Source organism: Podarcis filfolensis, assembly GCF_964270895.1.
Source record: "Podarcis filfolensis genome assembly, chromosome: 1".
Lineage (NCBI taxonomy): Eukaryota > Metazoa > Chordata > Lepidosauria > Squamata > Lacertidae > Podarcis > Podarcis filfolensis.
This window is the reverse complement of record NC_139604.1, coordinates 43,819,426-43,847,396: the sequence shown is the minus strand read 5'-3', so window position 1 is coordinate 43,847,396 and position 27,971 is coordinate 43,819,426. Positions and strand designations below refer to the sequence as shown.

At 43.2% G+C, this 27,971-nt stretch overlaps 1 protein-coding gene across 2 annotated transcripts; it reads left to right on the top strand.

The window, feature by feature from the left end:
- Positions 1 to 77: 77 nt before the first annotated feature.
- Positions 78 to 27,791, top strand: SCTR (secretin receptor). 2 transcript variants are annotated; one of them, XM_083582879.1, is made up of 14 exons: positions 78 to 1,141; positions 7,298 to 7,424; positions 9,373 to 9,483; positions 13,724 to 13,842; positions 15,125 to 15,222; positions 16,261 to 16,396; positions 17,648 to 17,801; positions 19,114 to 19,174; positions 21,130 to 21,196; positions 21,396 to 21,487; positions 22,505 to 22,643; positions 24,180 to 24,221; positions 24,308 to 26,743; positions 27,167 to 27,791. In XM_083582879.1, the coding sequence occupies exons 1-13, from the start codon at positions 1,097 to 1,099 to the stop codon at positions 24,488 to 24,490; spliced, it is 1,374 nt and encodes a 457-aa protein (XP_083439005.1). In that variant the 5' UTR covers positions 78 to 1,096; the 3' UTR covers positions 24,491 to 26,743; positions 27,167 to 27,791. The 2 variants fall into 2 exon arrangements, with proteins under 2 accessions (XP_083439005.1, XP_083439006.1); XM_083582880.1 differs by lacking the exon at positions 27,167 to 27,791 and adding an exon at positions 22,751 to 22,803 and having other exon boundaries at positions 24,308 to 24,496.
- The last annotated feature ends 180 nt before the right edge of the window (positions 27,792 to 27,971 follow it).

Below are 27,971 nucleotides of genomic sequence, written 5' to 3'. Positions count from 1 at the left end.
TTCTGGGTTAGCGGAGTCTGTAACCCGAAGCATATGTAACCTGAAGCGTATGTAACCCGAGGTACCACTGTACCAAATATAATCAGTGCAAGCCAGCAGTAAGACACGACAAGATCGGGGACTCAGATCTGTAGTCAAATTTCACACTTGATAATAAGCATGTGTGTTCAAGAGTTGGAGGCATGAAATGCATAATCTGTATATGTTTGATTTTGGTCAAGGGCTCTGAAATGTTTTCACCAGGTTATAACTCTGCCCTCCCCCCAAAAGTCAATAATACAAGGATGCAGTTTTGTGCACCATTACTTAGATGTGTAAGTCTTGAATAAATGTGATTAGGCATGGGCTGCACCTGTGGCATCTGTTGCCCTACTTTTTACACTAGATCAATATAGTTGTCACCATATGTAGCTTCCAGGAAGTACTTGCATCCCTACCCACGTGTGTGTGAACAGTGAATCATATTCCATATACCCACCCACTGAAGCTTGCTCCTACTAAAGCTCCGCAGGAGTGGAGCTTTCATTTCCACTGAAGTCAGTCTCTCTCCATCAGTTTTCCCTTGTGCTCTCCGGTCGACATTCCAGGCAGACATTAGCAGAGGCGTTTTGGTCAGCTTGAATCCCATTGTACAAAGCTCTCCCCCCACCCCATCCCACTAGATTTTTTCCCTGTGTGCTCACCTGCTTCCTTCCAGTCTCCAGGATATTAAATTCTCTCCCCCTCCCCCTTGGCTCCTGTGACATCTGTGCCAGAACTTTTCTTGCTGCCCTTACCGTGGGAACATAAAAGATTGACCTTTCCTTGCTCAAGTGCAGCGATAACAATGAGTAATGAAAGGGGGCACGGGTGACAAAGATATCTGGGGCATGGACTGCAGAGTTGCCTGCAGTGCAAGGTGTGTGTCAAGCATCCTGCTTCAAAGAGACACCAAGAGCCTTCCTGGGACTCAGTAACAGAAGCAACAGCACTGGCGAAAGATGAGGTGAGCTCAGGAACCCACGGAAACAGACTGAGAGAACCTGCTGAGGATTGCCCATTGAAATGACTTCTGATCCTGCACCTGGGAGATGAAAGAGACAGACAACAGCCAAACATGTGGACCATCGTAATAATAATCCTTTCCTCTTTGACACTAACTGTAAGTAACCAAAGAGCCTTGTATTATTGTTTTGCTGCAAACGCACACAAGAGTCCATCCACTGAAAAGGGAAAGGGGGAGAAATTTGTGAGAGCCTGGTTGATGCACTAAGGCTATGATCCTATACACACACACACACACACACACACACACACACACACACGATTCTCTGAGAGTAAGCCCTACTGAACACCAATACATTTTCATATTGAATAAACAAAGCACTGTGGGATAAAGCTGGAAAAATTCTGAGTTTCACTCCCCAAGGAGAGGACATGAAACTCCTTAAAAACTTGTATGTCCCATATTGTCAATGCTGAGACAAATGCAACAAAACATTCTGATGCATCAGCAAAGCGGTGAGAGGATAGGAAAAGTGTGCTTTAGAAGAGATATTGGAGTTTCGTTATTTTAGGGGAGCACATTCACACTGGCAGCTTCAATTTAGGAATGCATGAGATTTTCCTTGGGAAAAGTTTCTTTCCCTAAAGGTGTGCTTAGTGGAAAAGTAAATGTTTCAGACCACGTAGCACAGTCTTGTCCTCAAATAGTTTCTGTGTGCTATGGGGACTAAAATGTTTAAGTGTTGTGCATATGCAAAAGGGGATTAGCTGAATGGATAGTCTCCCGATTTGTTCAGTCTATAAACATAAGTTTTTTGACAGCTGCTTTATTTATCTTTATAAACCATATTGAGACAGCTGCTGGTTAAAAGCATATTTGCTTATGTTTTATATAATCATTATTGATTGTAACTGGTATATTAAATTATATGAGAAATAAATAGCTTTGTTGACATACACCTGTTCAAAATTTTATTTCTTGCTTGCTTGTTTCTATAATGCAATGTTGCTCAGTTGGGGCTAGAGGAATAAATGTCATGTGGAGATGAGCAAAACATTTAAAAAAACCAAAACAAAATTTAAAATATATAGAGTTTGTAATTAAACATATTTTTAATCAATCCATTTCAAATATTTAAAAAATGAGGTATCCAATATTATTTAAGGATTGGGTAAAATTATTGCTCAAAGTACAACAGTGTATCAGACTATTAGTTTGGAAACAAGGGTATTATTTGGCCTGTATAACCAGATTTTCATATTCACACACAAATTTCCGCCAATTAAGTTGCTTAGCTTAAAACCATAGCTAGACCTGTTGTCACAATAGGAAGCAATGACTCCCACATGTTGCCTATGACTTTTGAGATTATAATGTCTTACATTTGTTTTAAATATGATGTAAAAAGAAGTAGCTACTTGGCACCGATTTCCTGAGATAAAAAACAACCTATGCAGAGCCTACGTCTCCCAACCCCCAACTGCAAAATTATGGGAAATTGGCACATAACTGAGCATGGATTAGCCATGCTGCTTGGGATAATAGGTGCACTGAATGAGTGATTCCACTCAAATCTCTCTTGTGGTGTGCACACACCACGGCCACATACATCCTAGAGGTCTAACAATTTAGTGTTCAAAATGCTTTACATATATTACCTCAGCAGTTCTTACTGCTGCAGATACAGGGAGGAGGGCTGAGATTAAGGATACATTAACCCTCCCATTTACAGTGCTCTCACTGCATTTCCAGTGTTGGGTTTTCTAATCTGTGTTCATAGAATGCTGTGCGAAATCCATATCCATCCTGTACTTTGTTACACAACTTTGATGTGCTGTTTCACATCACACAAGTAGCTGTGAACACATTTGCATGGAGTAAAGACACGAGAAAGCCCCCTGGTGTGTACACAGGCAGAAACGAATCTGACACAATTGAAGCCAAGCTGTTATGCACAGCTGGGCAGTAATGTGAAAGCATCCTAAAAGACAGTGGCTTCCCTGAGGGAATTCATTGCTGAAACAAGATTTGAAGCAGGATTTCTTGACATATGTCTTACAGGCTTATCCACTACAGAACATCAGCTGTGCCTCACTTACTCTCTATAACTTTTTTTTAAAAATATTTATTTGTTTTAATTGAAAATTCTTCAATAAAACATAAAGTGATACAGAAAAAAGGAAAAGTGAGGGAGAGAAAAAGAACAACAAAAATGTATCTAAAAGTGATACACACACAACCACACATGGAAAAGAAGATACTCCCTTATAGTCTTATTATCCTAATACTTAGGTAAATGTTAATAGCCTACTGCATTCTGTATAAACTCATTCCAAATGTTATCATATTTAACGAAACAGAGTCTGCGCCTATAAGCAGTCCGTGCATAGGTTGCGAGTGATGTCACATCGCCAACCCATTGATTAAAGGGTATCATATATTTACTTTTCCAGTTCTTCAATATCAAGCTCTTGGCCACCATTAGGGCATGCAGGATCCATTTTTGTTGTCCTGTTTTTAATTTCCATACAGTGGGTAAATAGTTCAATAGAATATTCGCCACTGAAAGATTTAACTTTTTCTGCACAGTCATAACTACACAGTCCAGCACCTTCTCCCAAAACTTAATAACTATAGAACACTGTACAAACATATGTTTCAGGAAAGCATTGTCCTTCTCACATTTCCAACACTGAGCTATCTTAGCTTATTCCCTTTTTAAAGGAATCCTGGCTGCCTGCAGGAGAGCTGTGCCCTTACCTTTTTCAGTCATGTTGCTTGAGCTACTTTTTAAAGCGCCCCCTTGTTATTTAGAATGGCAGACTCAAGCTGAATAACATCCGAACCCATTACGCTGGAATAATAGAACTGTAGAATTGCAAGGGACCATAAGGGTCATCTAGTGCAACCCCCTGCAATGCAGGAATATTTTGCCCAACATGGGGCTCAAAGCCATGAACCTGAGATTAAGAATCTCATGCTCCACCGACTGAGCTATCCTAGCTGACCAAAATACGCATATGCTTACATTTTCTGACATGTTTATATCCAACAAGGCAAGGTAAAAATCCCCCTCTCTCATTGGAACTCATCTGGTTTGGAAACAAAACAGAGCGATCAGACTATTTTAAGTCATGGCTTGGTATATATATATATATATTTTCTGGTTTATTTTCCATTTCAGAGCTTGGACACATAGTTCTCAAAGCATGTAACGGGGCTTTCTAGCGACACACAGGTGGCTGTGAGGGAATTAACACGCTCTATCTACGCTGTGAGGCATTTTTCCACCAAAGATGGTTCCAAGCTCTATTCTATGTCTGCAGACAGAAAGGAAGCCTTTTTTGTACTTGCTGTCATCCAGAAAGCTCCCTCTTCTAAAATGCAAGGCTAGTTGTCAAGACTGTGGCTGTCAGTTCAGTTTTCCTAGCCAAGTGTCATGGTTCACGATGAGTAATAGTTCATTGACGTAAGGCCCAGTGTCAGGGGTCAGCAACCTTTGTCAGCCATGGGCCGGTCCACCGTCCCTCAGACCATGTGGTGGGCCGGACTATATTTTGGGAGAAAAAATGAACGAATTCCTAAGCCCCACATATAACCCAGAGATGCATTAAAAGGACACATTCTGCTCATGTAAAAACACCAGGCAGGGCCCACAAATAACCCAGAGATGCATTTTAAATAAAAGGACTCATTCTACTCATGTAAAAACACGTTGATTCCCGGACCGTCCGCGGGACGGATTGAGAAGGCGATTGGGCCGCATCTGGCCTCCAGGCCTTAGTTTGCCTACCCCTGCCCAATGTCATGAGCCATGGTTGTGGTTGAGCAGGCCAACCATCCCCACATTTTGCTTCCTTTTCCTAGTGAAGGCCCAAGAGTACACCTTCCTTCTAGGTGTGATTGTGCAAAGTTTGATCCCTACCCTCCCTTTCCTAGTTTTAGGCAATTGCAAATTTGTGTGTTTTTAGATTACACCCCTGCTCTTCGTCAGGCTTCTCTGGAATCTGAAGCAAAGGGGCACCTTCCCTCTTGTGTTTCCATCTTCGCCTTGACTCAAGTACTGTCACAAATAAGTTAGGATAAATATTATGATTTCCATGCTGAGTGACTGACAGATAAGAGAGGATCTCCCCATTTCCTGTCATTGCTCAAATGACCAGCCAAAGAAAAGAAAGAAGCCCTTAAAAAATGCAAGAAAATAAACCCAAGGACTATGTGTGTGTATGTGTGTGTGTGTGTCCACCAGCCACCTCTATAATCTATCACATATATCCCACCCCTTCAGACTGCCCCCTGAGTATGACATCCTTCTGGCACTTGCCATAGGGACCAGTCCAGGCCATCTGAACATCTTATGGTTTAAAACTGTACAGATTACAGTCAGGCAGGTTGTAAATCTTTTTTTTAATAAATAATAAATTTAGGCTACATTCCTAACCAGGAGGTGATATGTTCAATCTATAGGCAGATTTGTGCAAACTTAAGAAATGAGCTGACTAAAATGCATACAGACAATCTATTTCAATGTATTTAGTCAACTTCCAGCCCTTCTTTATGGGCCAAGGCTCAAATGAAACCCCAGTAAGAGCTGTAGCCTTGTTTACAGCATTTAATCTGTTTACCTGTTGCTTTCCTGTGTCTGTCACTGCTAACTGGAGACCTTTCTAACACCGATGACATGTATGCTGTCTGCAGTTAACACTGGCCAGTTTTGGAATGGTTGCTATGGCTGAGCAGGACTGGCTTTTGTTAAGACTGAAATGGACTTTCCCCATTTTGATTTGCTGTGTGCAGAAAAGAACAAAAGAAAAGAGCGGGGGGGGGCAATGGAAATTCCATACATTTGTTATCCTGAATTTTAGCAGGGCTGTTCCTGTCTAGGTTGCCTTTTCCGCTGCCAGTTGTGAGGGATTTCCCCTCTTCTTCTCTTCTTCTCTCTCTTTTTGTGTGCATAGTTATCCTGTTCCGAGATATATATATATATATATATATATATATATATATATATCCGAGATATATATATATATAAAATTGATTTTCCATAAATATATAAACAAACAAACAAACATAAATCTTAAGTATAATAATTCCATTTTTCTTTACATTGTTGGGTGACTTCCTCGACTCCCCCAGGCTGAATTTCAATGTATATCATTGTAACAGTTTTCCAAAACTATTTTCACATGTAATTTACTTACTCAATTAACATCTTTCTTTCTTTTCATTTTTACTTGAAACATATTATTCTATAACATCACTTATTTAAATCCTAGGCCAATCTGGTACCTGCAAGTATTTCTATCTTAGCATATTTAGCTAAATAGTCTTTAAATTTCTTCCAATCCTCCTGGGTACTCCTCCTCCTGCTGGTCACAGACTCTTCCGGTCAGGTCGGCTAGCTCCGAAATTCCATCATCTTCATCTGCCATTCCTCCATTGTTGGTACTTCTTGTAATTTCCAATTTTTGGCCAGCAAAATTCTAGCAGCAGTTGTGGCATTCAGAAACAATCTAACATCTTTCTTGGGCATGTTCTAATATTTTTTGAATGGCAAATGGCAAGGGTTCATTCATTTGAAAGATTTTTTTTATTTATTTTTTTTGAAAGGCAATCGAAGGAGCAGCAGACCAACAAATCCTGCCGACACATTTTCAAGAACTGGCTGGGTTACCTTGGTATCGTAACCCGATGTGTTAATGCAAGTTTACAATGTACATTAGATTAAAAGCATTAGATAAATGTGCAGATGGCATGGAATTTGCTCAAAGCAGTGCAAATCAAATATGTGCTAAGGGGAAACAAGGATATCCCACTGTTATAGGACAAAGCCCCAGTGTGCTTTCGGCTATACCTGCTGCAGGTCGTGTCGAGCTAATCTGGGGTGGCTTTTGTATAAACTCCCTCTAATTCATGAACATATCTTTTCAGTGAAAGAAGCTGACTTAAACCCTTTGCAATCTAACCCTGATGACATAGACTTTTTTTGTCAACATGGAACTGGTGTAGTTCAGCTGCTTTCACTGAAATCAGTGGCTTGGGAGAGCCCCAAGGACCAGAGCCAGAGACCTGGAGGGGCTGCATTTGATCCCCAGACCCGAGGTTCCCCACTCCTGCTCTAGTGAGTTCAAAATGAGCTCAGAAGGGCGGGCAAAACTTCAAAGGGCATTCTCTTATTTTAACATGCTGCACTGTTAGGAATCAATCTATTTCTATAACTGTAACCTGCCCATAAACCTTTATGTGGATGTTTTGTAGGGTGTGTGTTTGGCTACTGACCAATAAAAGAGCAAATGCTTTCTCAACTAACAGGTCAGAGCCTTTATTTCATCATGTGAAATCATGAAAATCATGACAACAGAAGAACAACTCTGCAGCTTGGTCCTCTCCAAGGAAGAAGTGAATGCGACAAATGGAAATGAATCACTCCGGAGTTCAGGTAAAACTGTGTGTGTGTGTGTGTGCGCGTGCGCGCGCGTGTAAGAAAAAATTAGGCTGATGTTGTAGCCATGGGTTCACTTGTGGGACTCATTTCCAAAACAGAGATTGCAGGCTAGGAAAGTCCCAGTCATTAGAGATACCAGGATACGCATCAAGGATTCTGGAATTAAGAAGCAGCTGTTTCTTTTTGTCGTCATCGTTTTTGATAGAAAATTAGACTAACTTCAGCCTCGTTTCGCTCACATCCTGCTTTTGTGCTTCTTGTATAATGTTTGAAAAAGGAAGCTCCAGTTTCAAAAATTTCAGTGCTGCATGGAATCAAATCTAGTGTGCTCAGAGAGTACAGTGGTACCTTGGGTTACATATGCTTCAGGTTACATACGCTTCAGGTTGCAGACTCCGCTAACCCAGAAATAGTGCTTCAGGTTAAGAACTTTGCTTCAGGATGAGAACAGAAATCGTGCTCCGGCGGCGCAGCGGCAGCAGGAGGCCCCATTAGCTAAAATGGTGCTTCAGATTAAGAACAGTTTCAGGTTAAGAACGGACCTCCGGAACAAATTAAGTACTTAACCTGAGGTACCACTGTATTGTATTTAGTAGCTAGACTAAAATATTTCCCCCTACTGTGGTGTCCACAGAGACCTGGTTGAGTGAATGTGGGTGTGCATGTTTCAGGTGGGATAGGGAATGGTTGACTTCTGGGAAAGAGATTTCAGAACAATGGCTGGTTGAAAGGTAGTATTGATCTGTTTCCTCCTTGTCTTGATTTATGATGTTTTATTAATATAGTCATTTCTTAAATAAACAAAACAGTGTCCTTGCCCTTCCTGTTTATCAGTGAGGTGAAGTCTGGTGATAGGCATCCAGTGGGTCTGTGGGAACCTTTGACATTAATGGCCCTGTCTGTCATCTATCTGCCCCCCCCCAACTACACTTTATCTCTATATGCCATTGGCATAAAGGGGGTTCTCTGTTAGGAATGCCAAATGCCTACTTCAGAAGATATGTCTATGGGGCACAATAGTATACAATTGAACAAGATCACTTCTCCTCCCTTTTCCCAGCACACTCATCACAGTTTCCTTCTCAAATGCTCCTGGAACTGCCTGATTAATGCCCACTTGGCTTAGTTAATGGATGCCTGTAGGCTGCCAATTCCCGTGGTGTCTGGGCTCTACATGAAGCAGACCCAAGTAGTCTAAAACAAAGTATGAGCATGTGAAGATGCAGAATAAATAAAAGGAGCCCTTTGTATTTTTGCACCAGCTGGAAAACACTTGTAGAGTTGGGTGGTGGTGGTGGCAGCAGAGGGAATGATACGAAGCATTGCTATACATCAGGCATTGCTGCGTGATATATGGTAGGTTTTTCCCTTCCTTGTAGCACCTGCAGTGCCTAGATGATGCCAAGTGGGCTGCTCAGATTAGTTTGCAGTGAGTAGAGCTGCCATCTAGCCCATCCACATCATCTCAAGCACTGATGGCCAAAATTCTGGGGTTTGCTCAGAGAATCAGCCAAAAACTGATTTTCCAGCTAATCCATCAGAAGCAGGGACCCTCAATAGAGGAAAAGCTGCTCTGGACAGAAGTGTGTGTGTGTGTGTGTGTGTGAGAGAGAGAGAAGAGAGAGAAGAGAGAGAGAGAGAGAGAGAGAGAGAGAGAGAGAGAGAGAGAGAAAATGATCGCTAATGCCTGCACAAATCTGGGAGTTTTAAACTTTGAGTTTCCATCACAATTTGTGACAGCCCTAGAGAAGCCACAAGCTTTCCCGGAAGATAAGATACTGATCATCTCCACTATAGGCGTAACAAATGGAAAATGAGGCATAGAAATGTGCTTAAAGCAGGGTTGAGGAACCTCAGGCCTGGGGGTCAGAATGTGGTAATTCCTCTTCTTCGTCTGGATGGCGTGAGGTATGTAACTTTTGTTGTTGTTCTTGACTCCTAGACAGATGCCTTGGAATGTGGGATAATATAACCTGCTGGCTGTCTTCTTCCATTGGGCAAACAGTTAGCGTTCCTTGCCCCAAAGCCTTCCAAATGGTAACTGGGAAAACAGGTAAAACTTAAAACATAACACTTCCATAGGCACTGTCTGATACCAGGCTTTCCTTGTACCCTGTCAAGGATTAAAGGCTGAGTCCTCAGTGTAACACAGGCTAGAATATGGTTTGTCATGTACTGTTTTTCTAGGGAAAGTAGAATCTTACCTAGAATCTAGGAGCTGCTTCCAGAAATGTCTGATGCTGCTATCTTAGCCTTGCACAGAGTTATTATTACTATTATTAATTAAATTTATATACCACCCTTCATCCAAGGATCACAAAGAAAAAAAAGAAAGAGGTAGTAACGTCACAGACCAAGAGCCCTTCTGGGGCTCGGCTTAATTGATGTTGCTGGATAGATAGATAGATAAATTTATTGTCATTGTCCGTATATACACAGTATACACAACAACGAAAATCAAACACCCCCCCAAAGACCGGGTTCACATACACATTTACACGTATCTCCAACACTCTCATCCTATTCAGACATAATCTATAAAACATAACATAATCCAGAATATAACATAACCTATTTAAAGGCATAACATAACCTAAAACCTATCTCATTCCTTCCTACTCCCTGCTTGCTATTTCTTGCAACTGGCCCTGAGATCATTATTTAGTGCAATCAGAGCTCTTGGATAGAAACTATTCAGAAGGCGTGTGGTTCGTGTTTTCATTGTCCTATATCTTCTGCCCGAAGGCAACAGTTCAAAGAAGTTGTGAGCAGGATGGGTGGGATCTCTCAGGATATTGTGTGACTTCTTCAAAGTGCGAGACGTGAAGATCTCATCCAGGGTTGGTAGTTGGAGCCCAATAACATTCTGGGCAATTTTAATTATTCTCTGTAAAGCTTTTTTATCCGTTTCGGAGCTGCTCCCATACCACGATAATACACTATAGGTTAAGACACTCTCGATGGTACTGTGATAATAGGACAGAAGTAGGTGCTGAGATAGATTCAGTCCCCTGAGCATTCTCAGGAAATACAACCTCCCCTGCACCTTCCTCACAACCATATGATCAGTGGATGTCACATAAGCTGATTGGCATCAGGAGGCATAGCAGGTTTCTGCATTTGCTCCTTGCCTATTCCCCTGTGGGGCAATTAGTGTTCGCCCCAGGCAAGAAGGTGAACAGTAAATTCCTCTCAGGATCCCATTCGGACCAGAGTGTGAATTCTGTAAATGTTATGTTGGCCTTTTCTTTCTGTGACGTCAAGCAGAATTTGACAAGTGGCACAACCTATTTGGATTTTTTAAAAATGTCATTCCTAGACGAATCCACCATCTATCATGGGCAACTGGTTGTGGTGGTTGTATACATAATCTCTGGATTCATAGGCAGTATGGCACTGAACACCAGCTGCTGGGAAGCCAGAATGGGAAAGAAGGCTATTGCCTTCATCTCCTGCTTGTAGGGTTCCCAGAGGCACCTGGTTAGCCACTGTGTGCAGCAGGATGGTGATTCAGATGGATCTGTAGCCTGAATCATCTTCTCATGTTCTTGTGCCACACATGGAGAGAATTTGGACCAAGATCAGGGCTCAGATCCCAACAATGAAACTTTTTAGGCTTCCTATCTGCAAAATGAGAAAAATAATGGGCTGCCCGCAGAGTGCTTCTGAGGAAACTGCTTGTTCATATAGATATAGATATGGATCTATAAACACACAGATAGAAGTGGTAATTTCCCCTTCTGGTCCATGGGAATAAAAACGAAGCATAATATAAACAAGGAAAGACGGCTCCTGCCTGATGTATTTGTTCTGTCGTGTTTTCATGGAGCCACAGTGAAGGGTTGCTTTGGATGGTGATTAAGATCAGTGATAAGCTAAAAACATTAAAACCCATGTAAACATTCTGCATATTTGGGTAGTCTTCTCTAGGAAAAAAATGTTTTTAGCAGTCACCGAAAAGAGTACAGTCAATTGAAGGTGCCTGCCTGATGTTAATGGATGGGGAGTTCTAAATAGTGGGAGCTGCCACCCTAAAATACTGATTTGCTACAAATGGGTGTTATGTGGCACCTTTGCAGTGCCAGTTCTGCAGATTGCAGCAGTTGAGTGGACATATATAGTGTAAGGCAAACTGTCTCTTAAGGGCTTTATATTCTAATAGTAACACCTTGAACTTGACCCAGCAGCAAATTGGCAACCAGTGCAGATCTCTGAGCACAGGTGTTATATGCAGACAAGGACTCACTCCTGTCAGCATCAAGTTGCACCATTCTGCATTAACTGCAGCTTCTGAATCAAGCTCAAGGGAAGCCCCACATAGAGTGCATTGCAGTAGCCCAGTCTTGAAGTAACCAATGCGTGAACTACTGTGGCTACGTTTTCCTGGTGCAGGAACAGTTGTAGCAGTTGTACCAGTTGCAGCTGCAGAAAGGTGCTTCTAGCCACCAAGGTTACCTGAGCCTCCATCGACAATGCTGGATCCAGAAGCACCCTTTCTGGGACTGGCAAGTGTGTATCTGGGCAGGGGGCGGGTGGAGTCTGACTCGGGAGAGGGGGGCAATGGTTTGTGGGAACCTGTATCAGCCAGGAGGCAATAATCAGAGGCTGGAGCACCAGATGGGTTGGAAGAAGAGGAGGAAGAGGCAGGTCAGGCAAGGGAAGGTCCCACCTGCTTCCCCACCCTCTCCTGTTTCACAGAACCAGGAGGGAATTGAAAAGGGATGGGGAGAGGAAGATTCCATGCAAGCACAGTCTCCAGCTGCGTGTATGCAGTCCGTCAGAGGAAGTTACATAAACTGGCAGAGGAGGAGTGGTCCTCTGTTGCTGCAACTGCTCCCCAGAGCATGGAACTGTAGAGGTGACAGGAATCACTTAGCCACAGAACCCCTGTCTTGCCAGGATTCAAGTTCTTCTGGTTCTTCCTCGTCCACTTCACCACTGCATCTAAGGACTGCACAACCTCTCCCAATTCAGGTGTTATGATTCAGCACCTTAACAGCCTGCTTGAGAGGGTCTGGAAAAGGGACAACGAGCAGCTTGTTGCCTGATCGCTGGGAACACTGCAAAGCTGCTTTGGACTACAACTCTCTCAACCCCGCTGGCTGGGGCTGAGACAGATGGAAGTTGTTAGTTCCAGAGCAGCTGGAAGGACCAGGTCAGGGAAGACGGACAGCCTCTCCCACCAGCTGCCTGCAGATGGAAAACTCAGCCGCTAGAGGGAGCTGGTAAAATTGAAACAACTCAGCTCTTGGTTGTTTTGATTTGTTATGCTTGCTCTGGGCTTTATTGCTTTAATGATGAAGGGTGATAAGAAAACCTTTAAATACATATTGATCAATCACAGCGTTGCCACAAGACATTTTGGTACCAGACGTGAACCACAAAATGACACCCCAACCTATCTGTCAGGGAAGAAGCGGGAAGAGTATGAGAAGCTGTGTATCAGGAACCAGGAAGGAATAAAAATCTATATGTGTTGTGTTCCTTGGAGGCCAGATATGCTGCCCCAGTGGATCCTGCTGCCCAAGGTGATCGACTCAACTTGGCCTTGATCAGTCAGTTACATTTTAAACAACTTGAAGCCTAAGTATACGGTACTTAGAAAGGAGCCAGTCTCATTGAACATAGTGAGACTTACTTCCAATTAATATACTTGGGATTCAACTGCATACCATTTACTATACTATAGGTGACTGATGCTAGTGCTTTATGGTTCACAGCATGCCATAACAGCCACAGCGTAAGTGCAACCAGTTGTGTGATATATCTCTGCACTTGCAATCCTGAAATGATGTTTTCATTCTTGGGAACCATTTATTTTTATGGTGCCAACAATGAACTTTGTTCCTTGTAGAACAAAAAAGTAAAACAGAGACAGAGGCAGGAATGTCTGTGTTCAGACAGAGTCACTTAATTGCTCTTAAACATAACAGGATTAATGCATCTCTTTGGAACATAATGAATACAGCTATTTTTGTCTGTGGTTTAAGAACAGTAAACAATTTTCTGCTCCACTAATGGCTAATCTTGAAAATGCTTTGCTGAAACAAGCCAGCTTCATAAACTACAGTTTGAAATTGGCTTGTTTCAGCAAACCATAGTTAAGATGAACCACAGTTTGCCCGGGTTCTGACATCACAGCAAGCTGCAGGTAATCTAAAAAGGAAGCAAAAACTTCCAGACTCCACCATGTGGTCTTGAATGTGTATTTACTATATAATAGTAGCTTTCACCAGTGCTAATTGCAACTACTAACTGTATGACTTATTTTGTTTCTGTCATTGCAAACCAAGGGTTTATATATCGTAACTGCACCAAGGATGGCTGGTCAGAAAAATATCCAAGACCCTATATTGCTTGTGGTTTAAATGTGGAAAAGATTAATGCTCCTATAGTTGCGTGGCAGCGTAGGGTAAGTACAAATAATCGGTACGGTATCCTATGGGCACTTTCAAACAGTTGCTGTTTTTGGGTGGAATTCAATACTGAAAATTCAGGTTGGGCAATTATAGTTGATTGGAAGGTCTTTCACAATAAACCTGCTTCCCCAAACATGACCTTTTGTGATAAGGAAAGTGAAGGAGAAATTCACTGGGCAATGTGGGATGACATTCGCCCTAAAGCAATGTCATCAAACAAACCAGGATGAATGCTCAACGGGCAGGTCATCGGGAAGCATCAGAAGTGGGGTGGAAGTGGTTTGAGCACACATTCCCTGTATTCCTGGGTATTTCTGCTTGTTTAGATTGACCCACTAAGCCACAGGTGGAAAACCCATTAGGATATCCTCTCACCAGACTCTTTTGGATCTGCATCATTTCCTGATAACTCTGGATGAGGTTCCTGCTGATATTCAAAAACTGGAGCCAGAGGAGAGGAGGAGAATCCAGTTCCATGGCTCTGTCTTCTGTTGTGCTTTTAAAACTGCTGCTCGTTTGATTTTAGCTGCTGTTGACTTTGCTTCGTAGTTTGTTTTGTTTTTAGGCTGTACTTTTATTGTACTTGTTTTTAGATTGGCATAGAAAGGTGGGATATAGAAATATCGTAAATACATATGTTTTTGTTCTGCAGCAGAAAAAGTGCGCTCAAGTCACCTATACCACACTTTTAGATATCTGCCTTCATCCTATGCGTTTATCTTCCGCCAGTGGCTTACTCGGGTTTGAAACACAGCACTAAAGAGCAGAGTAGGAAAAGGTGTTGCAAATAGCCCCACCTGGTGACAAAACATAGTATTATTCAGTCATAATACAAACAGAGCCTTTCTCCCTTCAAAAATTTGTTATAGGACAGCAGTCTGTTTTAAGTGACTGAAGCTCAGTTGGGACTAGTTATACACAAGTGCAGTTGACATGGAAGCAAAGCCTACTGCCAGGCCATTGATTTATGGCACACTAATACTGCACCTGTAGACAATGGTAAAACAATTTAAATATGTTGTCAACCACTTACAACCCTCTGTGGGGTTTTTGTGTCTCTAAATTTTAAATCTGGCCTAATTCTACCTGGGGCAGTGTTTTCTAATCACTCTGATTGCAGGCGAAACCAAATTAGTTCATGGTAGTGCTTTTAGAACAAATGATGGGACAGCATGTTCTGAAAAAAGACATGTTGTCACTCTTTTTGAGACAAGTGGGTTTCCTACACATTAACATCTCTGCCGGGACTGAGTGTACCTGGATGTTTCTTGACAGGTGTCTTACCTGAGGAAGTTGGAGATTGTGTACACCATCGGAACCAGCGCTTCTCTAGTGGCGCTGACAATTGCCTTGGGCATTCTGGGTTCTTTCAGGTGAAGAAGAATTATTCATTCCTTTTTAAATATTTGTTTCTACTTCCTGGTTAATCTGTGGAAAAAAACAACCCCCAAATGAATAGTGAAATAAAGTGTTATTTCAAAAGCCGTTCCATTGATCTTTCGTCAGGTATTCATTCTGAAAGGGCTTCCTGTTTTGCACAGTAACAGTGGCGAAGTGTACATTCCGTTCAAACGTCAACAGGCAGAAGTGTATATTCAAGTGGGTAGAAGGAAAAACTTAAGTTTTAAAACTTAAGCTGTGGATTTGGGAAGATGATCTGTATGTTAGGTGGATATCCTGCTCATTGGATAGGTTTTTCAGGTGGATCTGACGAAGCCTGGCAAAGAAGCAGTGACTGCATTCCCCCTTTTATTAGTTCTTTTGTCTTTCTATTAAAGCAGGGGTGGAACCCACAGTTGTCAAGATGCTATGGGCTCCAGCTCCCTTCAGCCCCAGCCAGCATGGCTAAGAGTCAGGGAGGTCTAGTCCGGAAACATCCAGAGGGTCACTAGTTCCTCAGCCTAGTGTTGTGGGAAAGATGATCTTCAGTCCAAGAGTTCTCAGTTTTACCATCAATATGTCAGTTTTGCTTCATGATGCTATCAGATCAGGCAATGGTATTGGATGGTTGCAGAGTACTGATGAGGTTCCTGTTGATTTGAATGACCATTTCTGAGTGGTACCACACTTTGCCCTATATTCAATCCTCAGTGACTTCAAGTGGCAAGACTGAGATCTTGGAGAAGCAGTTTCCTGTCAGAGCAGATGCATGGGCATAGCCAAGGGGGGCAAGGGGGTAGCTCCTCCCTTCTAGGATCAAGTAAAACCATAGAAATACTTAACTAACTGACCAATCGTGTCAGTTCTGCCTCCCTTCCCAAATCCTGACTACACCCATGAGCAGATGGGTTTGATGGATCAATAGTCTGATTCTGCTTTAGATGGTGTAAGATCTGTTCATGTGTCTGATAAGAAACCCAAGCAGTTCCTTGTTTAGAAACCTTCTTGATGCTTTTCTCTTTGGGCCACAGAAGGCTTCGCTGTACGAGAAATTGCATCCACATGCAGCTCTTTGCATCGTTCATTTTGCGAGCTTTGGCAAACTTCATCAGAGATCCTGTCCTGTCTGAAGACACTGACGATACAGTCTACTGTGAGTTACACATGGTAAGAAAGAAGCCTATAAATATGGCCTACCATCCAGCTCATCATAGGTTGAAGAAAGGTGCCTGAGAATTAAATTCCCTTTCCATCCCTGTGAGCCATTTTGTCAGGGAAAATGGCAGACTTGAGGTGCAAGCTTATGTGAACTTCCCTGGTGCAGACCCATTGAAAACTGAGGATTTACGTATGAGTAAAAAATGCTAAGGAGTGTGCTGTTCATCTGTTTGTTTGTTTGTGTATGTATGGTCTGAACATAAATAATATATTGTTTATATATTTAGTTGTTCTTTGGTTTTATGAATACCACAACCACAAGGGGTGGATGTTCAAACTAAATGAATGAAATAATCACAAGGCCAAAGAAACCAAAGAGCAAAACGTGTTTAAACACAATTTGCATAACGTGTCGTGTGGCATCACTTTACGAGGAAATTAATTGAAGTGCATTAATCAGCTCTTATAAAGATTTCACAAGGGAGTGAATGTGAACCTCTGTGATTGGCAGTAGGTTTGAAAATGGCAAAACTGTTCAGGACTTGAACAATAATAATTTGTTGCAGACTTGTTGATTTTAAAAGATAACATTTTGAATCTTTTACAACATTTTTTTTTAAAAAAAGAATACAGCATACATTTAAACATGGATGCTAGTGGTAGAAATAAAACAATCCAAACCAATAAATAAAATACATGGGTAACAGCGACTTATATCCCATGATATCATACTCAGAACAGACCCATTGATTTAAGCAACTTCAGTCCATTGATTCCCACAGGTCTATTCTGTGTGTGATTTACCGTATTTTTTGCTCTATAAGACGCACTTTTTCCCTCCTAAAAAGTAAGGGGAAATGTGTATGCGTCTTATGGAGCGAATGCAGGCTGTGCAGCTATCCCAGAAGCCAGAACAGCAAGAGGGATTGTTGCTTTCACTGCGCAGCGATCCCTCTTGCTGTTCTGGCTTCTGAGATTCAGAATATTTTTTTTCTTGTTTTCCTCCTCCAAAAACTAGGTGCATTTTGTGGTCTGGTGCGTCTTATAGAGCGAAAAATCTACACTGTAGATTTGTATCACTCAAAATCTACACTGAGAATGACAAAAATGAGTAGTAATTGTAACAATCACAACCCGACTTTTACACCGGTGATAAATAAAGCATGACACAGCAAGGTGAAGCTTGGGAGCAGGACTGTGAAATGCCTAGGAAAGGGAGACTAAGCCCATGCTGTTTAGCTTCTCTTCCTTTTTCCTCAGGGCCGATGTAAGATTATCATGGTCTTCATTAACTTTTGTATCATGGCTAACTACAGCTGGCTTCTTGTGGAAGGGCTTTATCTTCATACCTTGCTGGTGATGTCTTTCTTCTCCGAAAGAAAGTTCTTCTGGTGGTTTGTGGTTCTGGGATGGGGTAAGTACCAGTTGACACCAGGGGGGAGCTGCAACAGAATGCTGCACAGTATTATCCCCCAGTGACTCCATGTCAGTCCTTGCTCTGCTTCCCTTGCCTTCCTGCACTCTTTTTTGCTTACCCTCATTTCGTGTGTCTCTCACTTCCTGTCTCACTCCATTTCTGGCACCACAACTTTAAAGCGCAAGGCTTCCTGCAAAGAATCATGGGAGCTGTAGCTACAATTCCTAGCACTCTTAACAAGCTCCTGCTCCCAGAATCCTTTGGGGGAAGTCATGTCCTTTAAACGTGTGGTGTGTACACAGCCTCTGGCTCCCTCTTCTTCATTCCCTGCTCTTGCTTCCTGCTTTATTCTTCTTTCTTTCGTCCTCTTTGCTACATTGCTTCTTTTGATGCCTCCCCTCCCTCTATTTCTCCTCTTGCCTCCCCACTCGCCGCTTTCCTTCTTTCTCTCACTATCCTTTGTACAGCTTTGAGGTGTGTGATGGAGCAGGGTTTGCAGGGGCAGAATGTATTGCTTACACAGCTGAGGTAACAAAAAAGAAGCCAATAATATGCATGCATAGTCCTCAGCAGCCAGTTTTCCACAGGCTCTTTTTTGTTGTTGTTCCCTTTTGAGTTGGGGACAACTGAACTGAAACATCATGTGCTTGTGTATAGCTTCATATTCCCCTGGGTATACAGTGGTACCTCGGGTTACATACGCTTCAGGTTACATATGCTTCAGGTTACAGACTCCGCTAATCCAGAAATATTACCTGAAACTTTGCTTCAGGATGAGAACAGAAATCGTGCAGTGGCCGCGCAGCGGCAGCAGGAGGCCCCATTAGCTAAAGTGGTGCTTCAGGTTAAGAACAGTTTCAGGTTAAGAACAGACCTCCAGAACGAACTAAGTTCTTAACCCGAGGTACCACTGTATCAGGGAAACTTCTCTTTGGTTTGTGGTTGTTCCCATTTTGCCTCACAGAACCACAGGAGTTTGCTATTATGCATCAAAATATTCATTTAGCTGGTGATGGCATAGCTGCATATTCCTGCTTTGCAGGCCAGATAATCCTCAGGGTCCCTTCCAACTCTACAATGCTATGATTTCTTGTGCGTTCTATGATTAAGGGCTTTCCCACACTTCCGCTTAGTCTTTAGCTCTAAATTGGAACAAAGGGCAATCCGCAAAACACCTGAATTGCTATTTGCTCCAACTGAGCACTAAAGAGCGGTTTTTGCTCTGGGCGAAAGGAGCGGGAGAAGAGGAAGTATGGACAAGCCTTAAGGATTGACCCGGGGGGTGTCTCTCTTTTTTTCTTCACTGCAGGCACTCCAACTTTCTTTGCAATTGCATGGGTCACGGCCAGACTATTACATGAAAATGTTGGGTAAGTTGTGTTTCCATTACATCTTTCCATGCTCTGTATTTATTAGCGTTGCCTCAGCTGTGTGCCCACAGAACCTTTGACAGCTGGTTTCAAATGGCTGCAATCCTATTTTCTTGCAATATTCTGACACACTGAGACAAGAAGAGAATAACAGTAGCAGTTCAGCTGCAATTAATACTGATCAAACCACACCTAAAAATAGTGTGTATCCCATTATACAAGTGCCTGGCCAGTATAAAAAAATTCTGCAGCTTCCTTGTGAAAACAGAATCCGTTCTTTTCTCTTTGCCATCTCCCGCTGGCCAGACATATATTGTCTCAAGCAATCCCCATCATTCTACGCTGGGGAAGTCAGGCCAGTTAATCTGGTTCCAGACCATGTTTATGTCTTTTGTTCTGTTCCAAGAACCATTTGTAGCCTTCATTTGTCATCTAGAACTCATACTTTTATTATTATCAGTAAAAGAAAATAGGCAGAGTTTTCATCTGAACATCACATCACAACAACAGCAGCAGCAGCAGGGCATTTATGAAAGACACTCATTGTCAGGAGCTCTCTGTATTAAAATGGCAAGAGGGGAAGCAGCTGTATCTGCAGTTATTGTGATAATAAATTCCAGAAGGGCAGCTGTTCTTCGCCTGTTGCATCAAAAACAACACAGATTATTGTGGAACCTTAAACACTTATTTTTTTTAAAAAACGTATTGTTGCATATGCGTTAATTTGATTATGATCATTTCCCATCCAGCAGGGGGAGTTGGGTTGTTTGTGAAGTGCTGTTGTTTTCTCGTTGCAAAGACCGCGCTAAACGAAAACACAATATTATCTTGAAAAACAAGGAAGTGTTTTCGGAACCTCAAGTCAAAGGATAAGAAGCTGACTCAGCTGCATTGCTGTGAGGCCTCTGGACTTTGACGTTTGACTGGGGTTGGAATACGGTATCAGAAGTAAAAATCTTTCAGGCCAGCAGCCATATATACCTGTGTTATAGTCAAGGCTTTTTTCCCCAGCCAGAACTTGCCAGAACTCAGCTCCAGCACCTCTCAGGCAGGCGCCATTGCCATTCTAAGGGAATAAGGGAGGTGATCACAGCCCCTCTTTTTCAAGAAAAGTAGTCCTGGTTATAGTGAGAGCCAGGTGAAGCTGTAGAGGCTGCTCTATGAGACTCTGTTAACCTCAGTCTGTCCTCATCCAGCCCTCACCTCAGCCCTGGTCTTCTTACTTAGCCTGGGGCCCTCCAGAACCACAAGCCTGTTTTGGCCCAGCAGCATCCTCCTGCTGCACATCTGACGTCCTATGTGAGGTTAGCTGTGTGGCAGGTAAAGGAGCAGCTGGGCAGAAAGGCTGCCTGCAGTCACCACAGGGCTATGCAAGCCCAGACAATCAGCTGATCCTCAGGGCTTGCATGCATAGCATTGTGCCTTTGCTTGCACAGTTTGATTTCAAAATGCACAGGCAAAAGTGGGTCACCTGACACCACTGGGACTTCCTTTACCAGGTTGAGGGTGATCAGGGTCTGGATGGATCCCGCTCCTCCCCACCCCTAGACCAGGGTACACTTCCCCATCCTGGGGGTGCTTTGGACTACAAGTCCCATCATGCTGTGACCATTGGCCAGGCTGGACAGGGCTGATGGGAGTGGCGAAGAAGGGCATCAAGTTGAAAAAGGATGGCGACTAGGGCATTGCTGATTTGTTGAGCTGCTCTGAATCATGACTCACAGTAAAATGCAAATGTATTCTTCTGCTTTTCCTGCTTGTTTTCTGCACACTTGAGTATTCTAATAGTTTCATCCACCCGGTATAATTTGAAAGGCCAGGATCTATGCCAGCTCCTATCTGCTGGGCATGTTGCCTTGCGATATTTTTCCTTTGAAGACAAATATTGCTAACATGATGCTCGCTGGCATTTGTTGACCTGAAAAGCACAATGAATGAATTTTGCTCTCTTACAGATGCTGGGATACTCATCTTACATATGCCCGGTGGCTCATTCAAGGCCCTGTGGTAGTTTCTATTGTTGTAAGTCTGAATTACAATGCCTCTTCTATTTTTGTAGCAAATGTTATTCGTCTGCGACCGTAATAAACAAATTCATGCTATTGCTGTAAGTCCATTTCACAGCCGATTTCTGAGATGAAGATCGAACTGAAGAGAGTAAATTTGATGTGTGTCTTTCAAATATGTGAATGTCAATGCCAGCTTTTCATTCTCTTTGCAGATCAATTTCGTTTTGTTTGTTAATATTGTGAGGATTCTAATGAGCAAACTTAGATGGCCAGATGGAAGGAACAAGGATTCCAGTCAATACAAGTAAGACAGCTTAAAACAAAAAACAAAAAAAACCCCTCAGCCTCACACATAAGCACAACAGCAAGAGATACCTGTGCACAGATGTTTTACCTGTTTGCCTGCAAATATATGCAAAGATATGTATCACCCAGATAAACTTGTCTGATTAGCTGCCTCAAGGACACCCACCCCAATAAAATGCCTCCAGGTCTGCTTGTGCTTCTTTTGGAAAGATCTTATCCCCATCTATAGTAGCAGCAACAGAGCACAAATCTGGATGCAAAGCCCTGAGCGTAGTGTGATGAAAGCTGATGGAGAAAATCCCCCTCCCCTCTCTTGTAATACAGTCATACCTTGGTTGTTGAATGCCTTGGTACTCGTCTGTTTTGGCTCCCGAATGCCGCAAACCCAGAAGTGAGTGTTCCAGTTTGCAAACGTTCTTTGGAAACTGAACATCTGATGAGGCTTCTGCGGCTTCCGGTTGGCTGCAGGAGCTTCCTGCAGCCAATCGGAAGCTGCACCTTGGTTTCCGAATGTTTTGGAAGTCAAACAGACTTCTGGAACAGATTCCGTTCGACTTCTGAGATACCACTGTACTTCTGTTAAGGGCCATCCCGTGGAACTGAAGAGGTAGGTGATTCAGGAGAGAGAAAATGAAGCACTTCTTCACACAGCACAGAGTTTAAACTATGGAATTCACTTTGAGAAGATGTGATGACGATAGCCACTAACTTAGGGGGCTTTAAAGGGGGCTTAGATTCATGGAGGATGTCCATGGTGCCTGCTGCCAATATGTAAAAAAACAGAAGCTGCAGGGACTTCTGGGACCTAGACCCTGTGACCTGTTGTCTGGCGCTAGTGATATTGCTGATCTTTAAAGGCGGGCCTGCACTGCCCCTGAAACTTCCCTTTGCGTTTTCTTCTGTTGCTACTGGAGGGGATAGTTCTGCCTACAAACTGAGATCAATATGAAGCTCACCCTCTTTAGGCCATTTCTTCATTTCTGTTTTGTTCTGTTATCTCTGTCTTTACTCCTAGGAGACTCGCTAAATCCACACTCATCCTCATCCCTCTCTTTGGAGTCCATTACATCATATTTGCTTTCTTCCCTTTCGATACCACGAACGGCACCATGGAGATTCAAGCTCTGTTTGAAAAAGCCATCGGATCTTTCCAGGTAATCTGTTCCTTGGAAGGTCTTCATCATCTTCAGATGAAAGAAGCCCCACCCTTCTTTTGCAATCAAAACAGGCTGTGTTGGCAAACCTCCTTAATGTTTTCCAGGCCCCCCGGTGTCTAGAGCAAACAGGATGCAAAGAGGTAACTGGAATTCTTAGGTAACTAGGACAGGGGTGGTTATTGGCTAATGCTTTTTTGGGGGCCCAACACATTAACACTTGGCAAATCTTTTGTAGATTGCATGCCAGTGGTGGATATGGCTGCACCACTCTCTCTCATGCATACTTTTACATACATGGAGAGAGTGTGAACAAACACAAGCAGACACAGAAATTGGCACACAGCCCCCTCTTCCCAGATCTGGACAGATCAACTGAGGAGGACAGGTTATTACCTTCTTTCCACTGGTCAAGTGGTTGATTAGGGTTAGGGAGGGAACTTTTTTTTATCCCTATCAGGGTGTTGGTCTCTGCCCATCCCAGTACTGTCAATTCTCCCCCACCTTTCACCAACATAATTGTTGGGTCTTGGGCACTTCATAAATTGGGAGAAGGCAGGTGAGTCCCTAACCCAAACGGGTTTAGCCATGCCTGCTTTAGGAATAAAGTCCTCCCACAAGGACAAAGGTAGTTAACAGTCTTTCTCTTTTTTTTTAATGGCACAAGGAATGAAATACACATTCAGGTTGGGCATGATGTAGCCCTCCTCTGCATTGGGTTTCTGATTAGACCAACACCCCAGAGATCTAGTATTTCTCATGGCACCTTGCAGGACCCTCTTTGTAACAAGGACCTGTTCCATCTTGCCCCATGCCTCACTTTCTTCTCAGAATGCCCTTGTTGCAAGAAAGACCTGCACGAGTTTGAAAACACTGCAACTGCTAAAATATCCAGTTGGTCCAGCAAAGTATATCATTTCTCCTAGTGTAACAATCCAATCCTAACCCATGGATCTTTGCCACTGGAGGGGCTTAACATATGGCACAGGTGACAGGGACCATCACTTCTGCTGCTACTTGCTGTGGTAGCAGAAAGCATAGCACTTGAGACGCTAAGCATGGCAGCGTTCGCACAGGTGGTTAACCAGCATGGGCCCCCGAAATGGGGTGTTATGGGGCAGGGATAGAGCAGAGCTGACCATGGATCATTGGTTCCAAAGCTGCTCCAGCTTTCTAATCCTGGAGCTCGTGGGAGTGGTATGGTGGAAATCCCACCGCCACCTTCTGCCCTGACCAGGGGCACCAGCTTCAGGGGGCCAAGCCCTTTGAGGGGGCCCTATGTGCCTGTGATTCCCCCCCCCCCCCACTGCACCTCTCACCCCGGACTAGTTTGTGGTGGCAGGACTTGGGATGCAGTAGTAGACAGACTACTCTTCTCTGGCCCTGGTTTAGATTGCTCTGTAAGCCACTCTGTCTTTTCTTCACATCTGGCAGCACTACATGAGCTTTTTCTTGCATCTATATTTTTTCTGGAGTGCCGACTTGCAATTTCCAGTTGTATATCTCATAAATGACACGGGCCTCTTTTGTTCTCAGGGCTTTGCTGTGGCTGTGCTTTACTGTTTTCTTAACGGAGAGGTGAGTTTCCCATAGATTGTAATGTACTAAAAATCAAAATACGTGTTCTTCTTATTTGCATGTTGACCCCATAATGTTTTGTTTAGGTCCAGCAGGAGATCCACAGAAAATGGCGGCAGTGGCACTTAAGAAAACACATTCATTCGCAGAAGCATCACAGCTGCACATTTCCGAATGATGTCAGTGGATTCACCCAGGTGCTGCAGCTGATGAAGCCCAGCCCCCAGGAGGAAAGGGGACCTTCTACCCCAAATCTGAGTCAAATGTGATGGATCTTGTGCAGGAAAGAACTAATTGCTCACTCGGAGGGAACTGGAAAGCTCAAGAATTGAGATTATGGATCTGAAAGCTAAATTTGCCCCTTAATTAGCTGTTCACGGAGTCTGGCTTTGTCTGTGCCCAGAATCTTTATTATCCCCTGGAGGAGCTGGAGGATTTTTTAATTTTTTTTTTTTTACAAAGATGATGTATGAAGATTTGTTTCCTGGTGGAAGATTCCCTTCTGACTACACCATTCTAAGATGCCATTTTCTAGTGGGATGTGAATGCCAGATTAAAGGGCTTTTCTGATTTGTTTTGTACTGCTGAATATCGTGCGACATTGAATAGTTTGGGCAAGACATGACTCATCAGCTGCATTTCCTTGGGGAAACATTGTGTTGTCTGGAGACACTTTTTGGAATATAAGCTTTAAAACACACACACACACACACACACACAGAGCAAAAAATTACACCCTTAACTGGCTGCAGGATTCAACAATGGATTGTGATCAGCAGCGAAACTAGATCTCACAGGTTTGCAGCTTTGGACCTTGGACATTCAGCTGCCATGATGGTTGAGGGAATATTTTTTTAATTATTTTACTTTCTCAGAAGATGATGTCTCTCTCAGCCATGTATCTGTTGTTCATGCTTTTGTAATCTAGAGGCTTGACTGCTGTAACACATTCTGTGAAGGGCTGCCTTGATGTTTCAAGAATAAGGAAGCTGGGTGCCATATCTATTCTCCATCGTCTACCTTGATTTCCTGTTGTCTTCTGGGGCTAATCCAAGATGCCTAGAAAGCCCTAAACATCTTGCGTTTTGCATATATTACAGACTACCTTTTCCTCCCATCGTACTATGATCTCTTCAATAAGCTGAGAATGCCCAGCTAATGATCTCGGTACCAAACCAGAAAAGACATCAAACACATGCAGAGTGTTATTTGTGGTGGCTGACGTATTACTATTGAACTCTTTCCAGGTAGACTTGCCAAAGCCAGAGCTAAGTTAGATGTGTTTGCAAGACTGTTCTTGACCAGATGAGTGGGGTTAATGTGCATTTCTTACCTCCTTATTACTTTCAATAGGTTGCATGTCTGTATTTTTTTATATAAACATATAGGTAGATAAACATGGCTTAGAGTCTTAGAGTTGGAAGAGACCTCAAAGGGTCATCTAGTTTGACTGCATGCCAGTAGAACTTGAGCCGACAGAACTTCAACTGTATCATGTCCAGCACAAGTGGAACAACGCCACTCTGCCAGGCTGACTAGTGGAGACAATCCCACCATTAAAAACGACTTCCAAAGGTCAGGCATGTGTGCTTGGGTCGTTGCATTTGCTTTGCTTTCACGGCTGCCTCTGCAAAATGCTTTCTCTCCCCTTCCCTTGGGGAAATCTGTGCTGCTGCTCATTTGTACCATCTGGATCATGCCCCTGTGTCACATGATGCAACTGCAGGAGCCACAGCTAGCCTGATTGGGGAGGGAATGGGTGTCAGGGACTCCCCCCCCCACCCGTTTCTCGGGAGCAATGTGTGCACATTGAGAAGCAGCAAATTCTTCCTCCATGGGCGGCAATAGCTAACAAGAAGATTCCAGCACTCATAATTTGTGGCTGTGTATTCCTGGCCTTCTCTTCTATTGCGCAGAGTTGCAGCCTTGCCCACAGAAGTGCAAGAGCCTTCAAACTGGTAGAGCGAGCAAGCAAAAAAAGAAAGAATGCATCTGAGGCCTTTTGATTTGCATGTGCAAATAAGGATGTGCACATTTGAGTTCCCCTCTTACGGGAACCACATGCAGGTGTTGCTAACATGTGAGATTCTAACATGGACCTACCAGGTAGAAGAAATTCATTAGCACATGTGACTGACACTGTGAAACTGGGTTTCAACAGATCCTGGGTATTCATTGCTCGCTAGAGAAAGTAATCATTCCCCGCCCCCCACATTATTGATTTTCTTATGCCTATATATCACTAGCAGCTGCCAGTCACACCCATGCTAAATGGATCTTGATTGGATTTGGCATTCATGCATGTCCTGCATAGTACAGCTTGTATTGTTTGGCCTTTTGACCTCCTGCTGTAAAAATTGAATTCTTTCCCCTCATTTATTTCTTTGCACTCAGGGTGCATGTGTATGATCCAAGCACACTTTTCGGTGCCCACTTCATGCATCTGCCAAAGCGGGCTCTGCACTGACTGTGGCAGTTTGTATGACCAGTTGTCTGAACCAAAATCCAGAATTAAAGCAAAGGTAAAGGTAAAGGTACCCCTGCCCGTACGGGCCAGTTGTGTCCGACTCTGGGGTTGCGTGCTCATCTCGCTCTAGAGGCCGTGAGCCGGCGCCGTCCGAAGACACTTCCGGGTCACGTGGCCAGCGTGACGAAGCTGCAGCTGGCGAGCCAGCACCAGCGCAGCACACGGAAACGCCGTTTACCTTCCCGCTATAAAGCGGTACCTATTTATCTACTTGCACTTAGGGGTGCTTTCGAACTGCTAGGTGGGCAGGAGCTGGGACCGAAAGACGGGAGCTCACCCCGCCGCGGGGATTCGAACCGCCGACCATATGATCGGCAAGTCCTAGGCACTGAGGTTTTACCCACAGCGCCACCCGCTTCCCTGCCACCCGCGTCCCCATGACCAGTTGTCTGAACCAAAATCCAGAATTAAAGCAAAGGACTTATCTCCAAATAAGAAATATATGTAGAAGCCTCAAACTAAGGATAAGGGGAGCTGCCACACTTTCCCAACATGCTAGGGTTAAAATAAATCCTGAAAGTAAATTGCCACAGGGGAAGTTACCAAAAAAATCTGAATTAGCATTTCTCGTAACTGACATCCATCTTTTCAGAGCTACTGTTTCTTGTCTCACATGAGACCTTGAACAAATTAAAGCATAATATACGTCAGCTGGGACCAAGCCTCTACCATGCTCTCTTTTTTATTTTTGCATTGCATTGTGTTAATGATGCATAAATAAATATGCACTCCTTAGTTGTGGTCCAATAGCTTACAGGTCTCCCAGAAGGCTGCAGTGTGGAGTAAGTAGCCCATTCCCGCTGAAGAGATAATAACAACATCTACTCTGTGTTATAGTCTGAACCATCTAGTTTGTCTGGTGTGATCATTCTGTACTATCCCTTATCGAACAAATAGTTGTGATGAATCCAAAGCTAAATATTAGGCGAAAACAACATTATACATAGGCAGGTAGGCTTAAACTGAATTGCCCTCTTTCTTCTGCTTCCTCCGGTTGTCATCTTAGCTTCTTTCTAACTCATAATAAACTTTGTGAAATTGGCTGTTGAAGTCCTGTGTGCATTTCTGCCAAGCTGAAAGGGACTTGCTTTTCTTTTCAACATGCCTAGATCATTTTGGCATCGCACTACACATGCATATGATTTGGGAATCTGAGAGAAAAGCAATCTGCATTGGGTTCAGGGAAGAACCAAGTAAGCTGAATGCTATCCCTGTTTACTGGG

What these genes read in the sequence shown, in the direction of transcription:
- SCTR (XM_083582879.1), top strand. Translation starts at nt 1,097, where the DNA reads ATGTGGACCATCGTAATAATAATCCTTTCCTCTTTGACACTAACT. An exon ending in TGAATCACTCCGGAGTTCAG is followed by an intron (nt 7,425 to 9,372) that starts GTAAAACTGTGT and finishes CTTGACTCCTAG; the next exon opens with ACAGATGCCTTGGAATGTGG. An exon ending in AAGCCATCGGATCTTTCCAG is followed by an intron (nt 22,644 to 24,179) that starts GTAATCTGTTCC and finishes TTTTGTTCTCAG; the next exon opens with GGCTTTGCTGTGGCTGTGCT.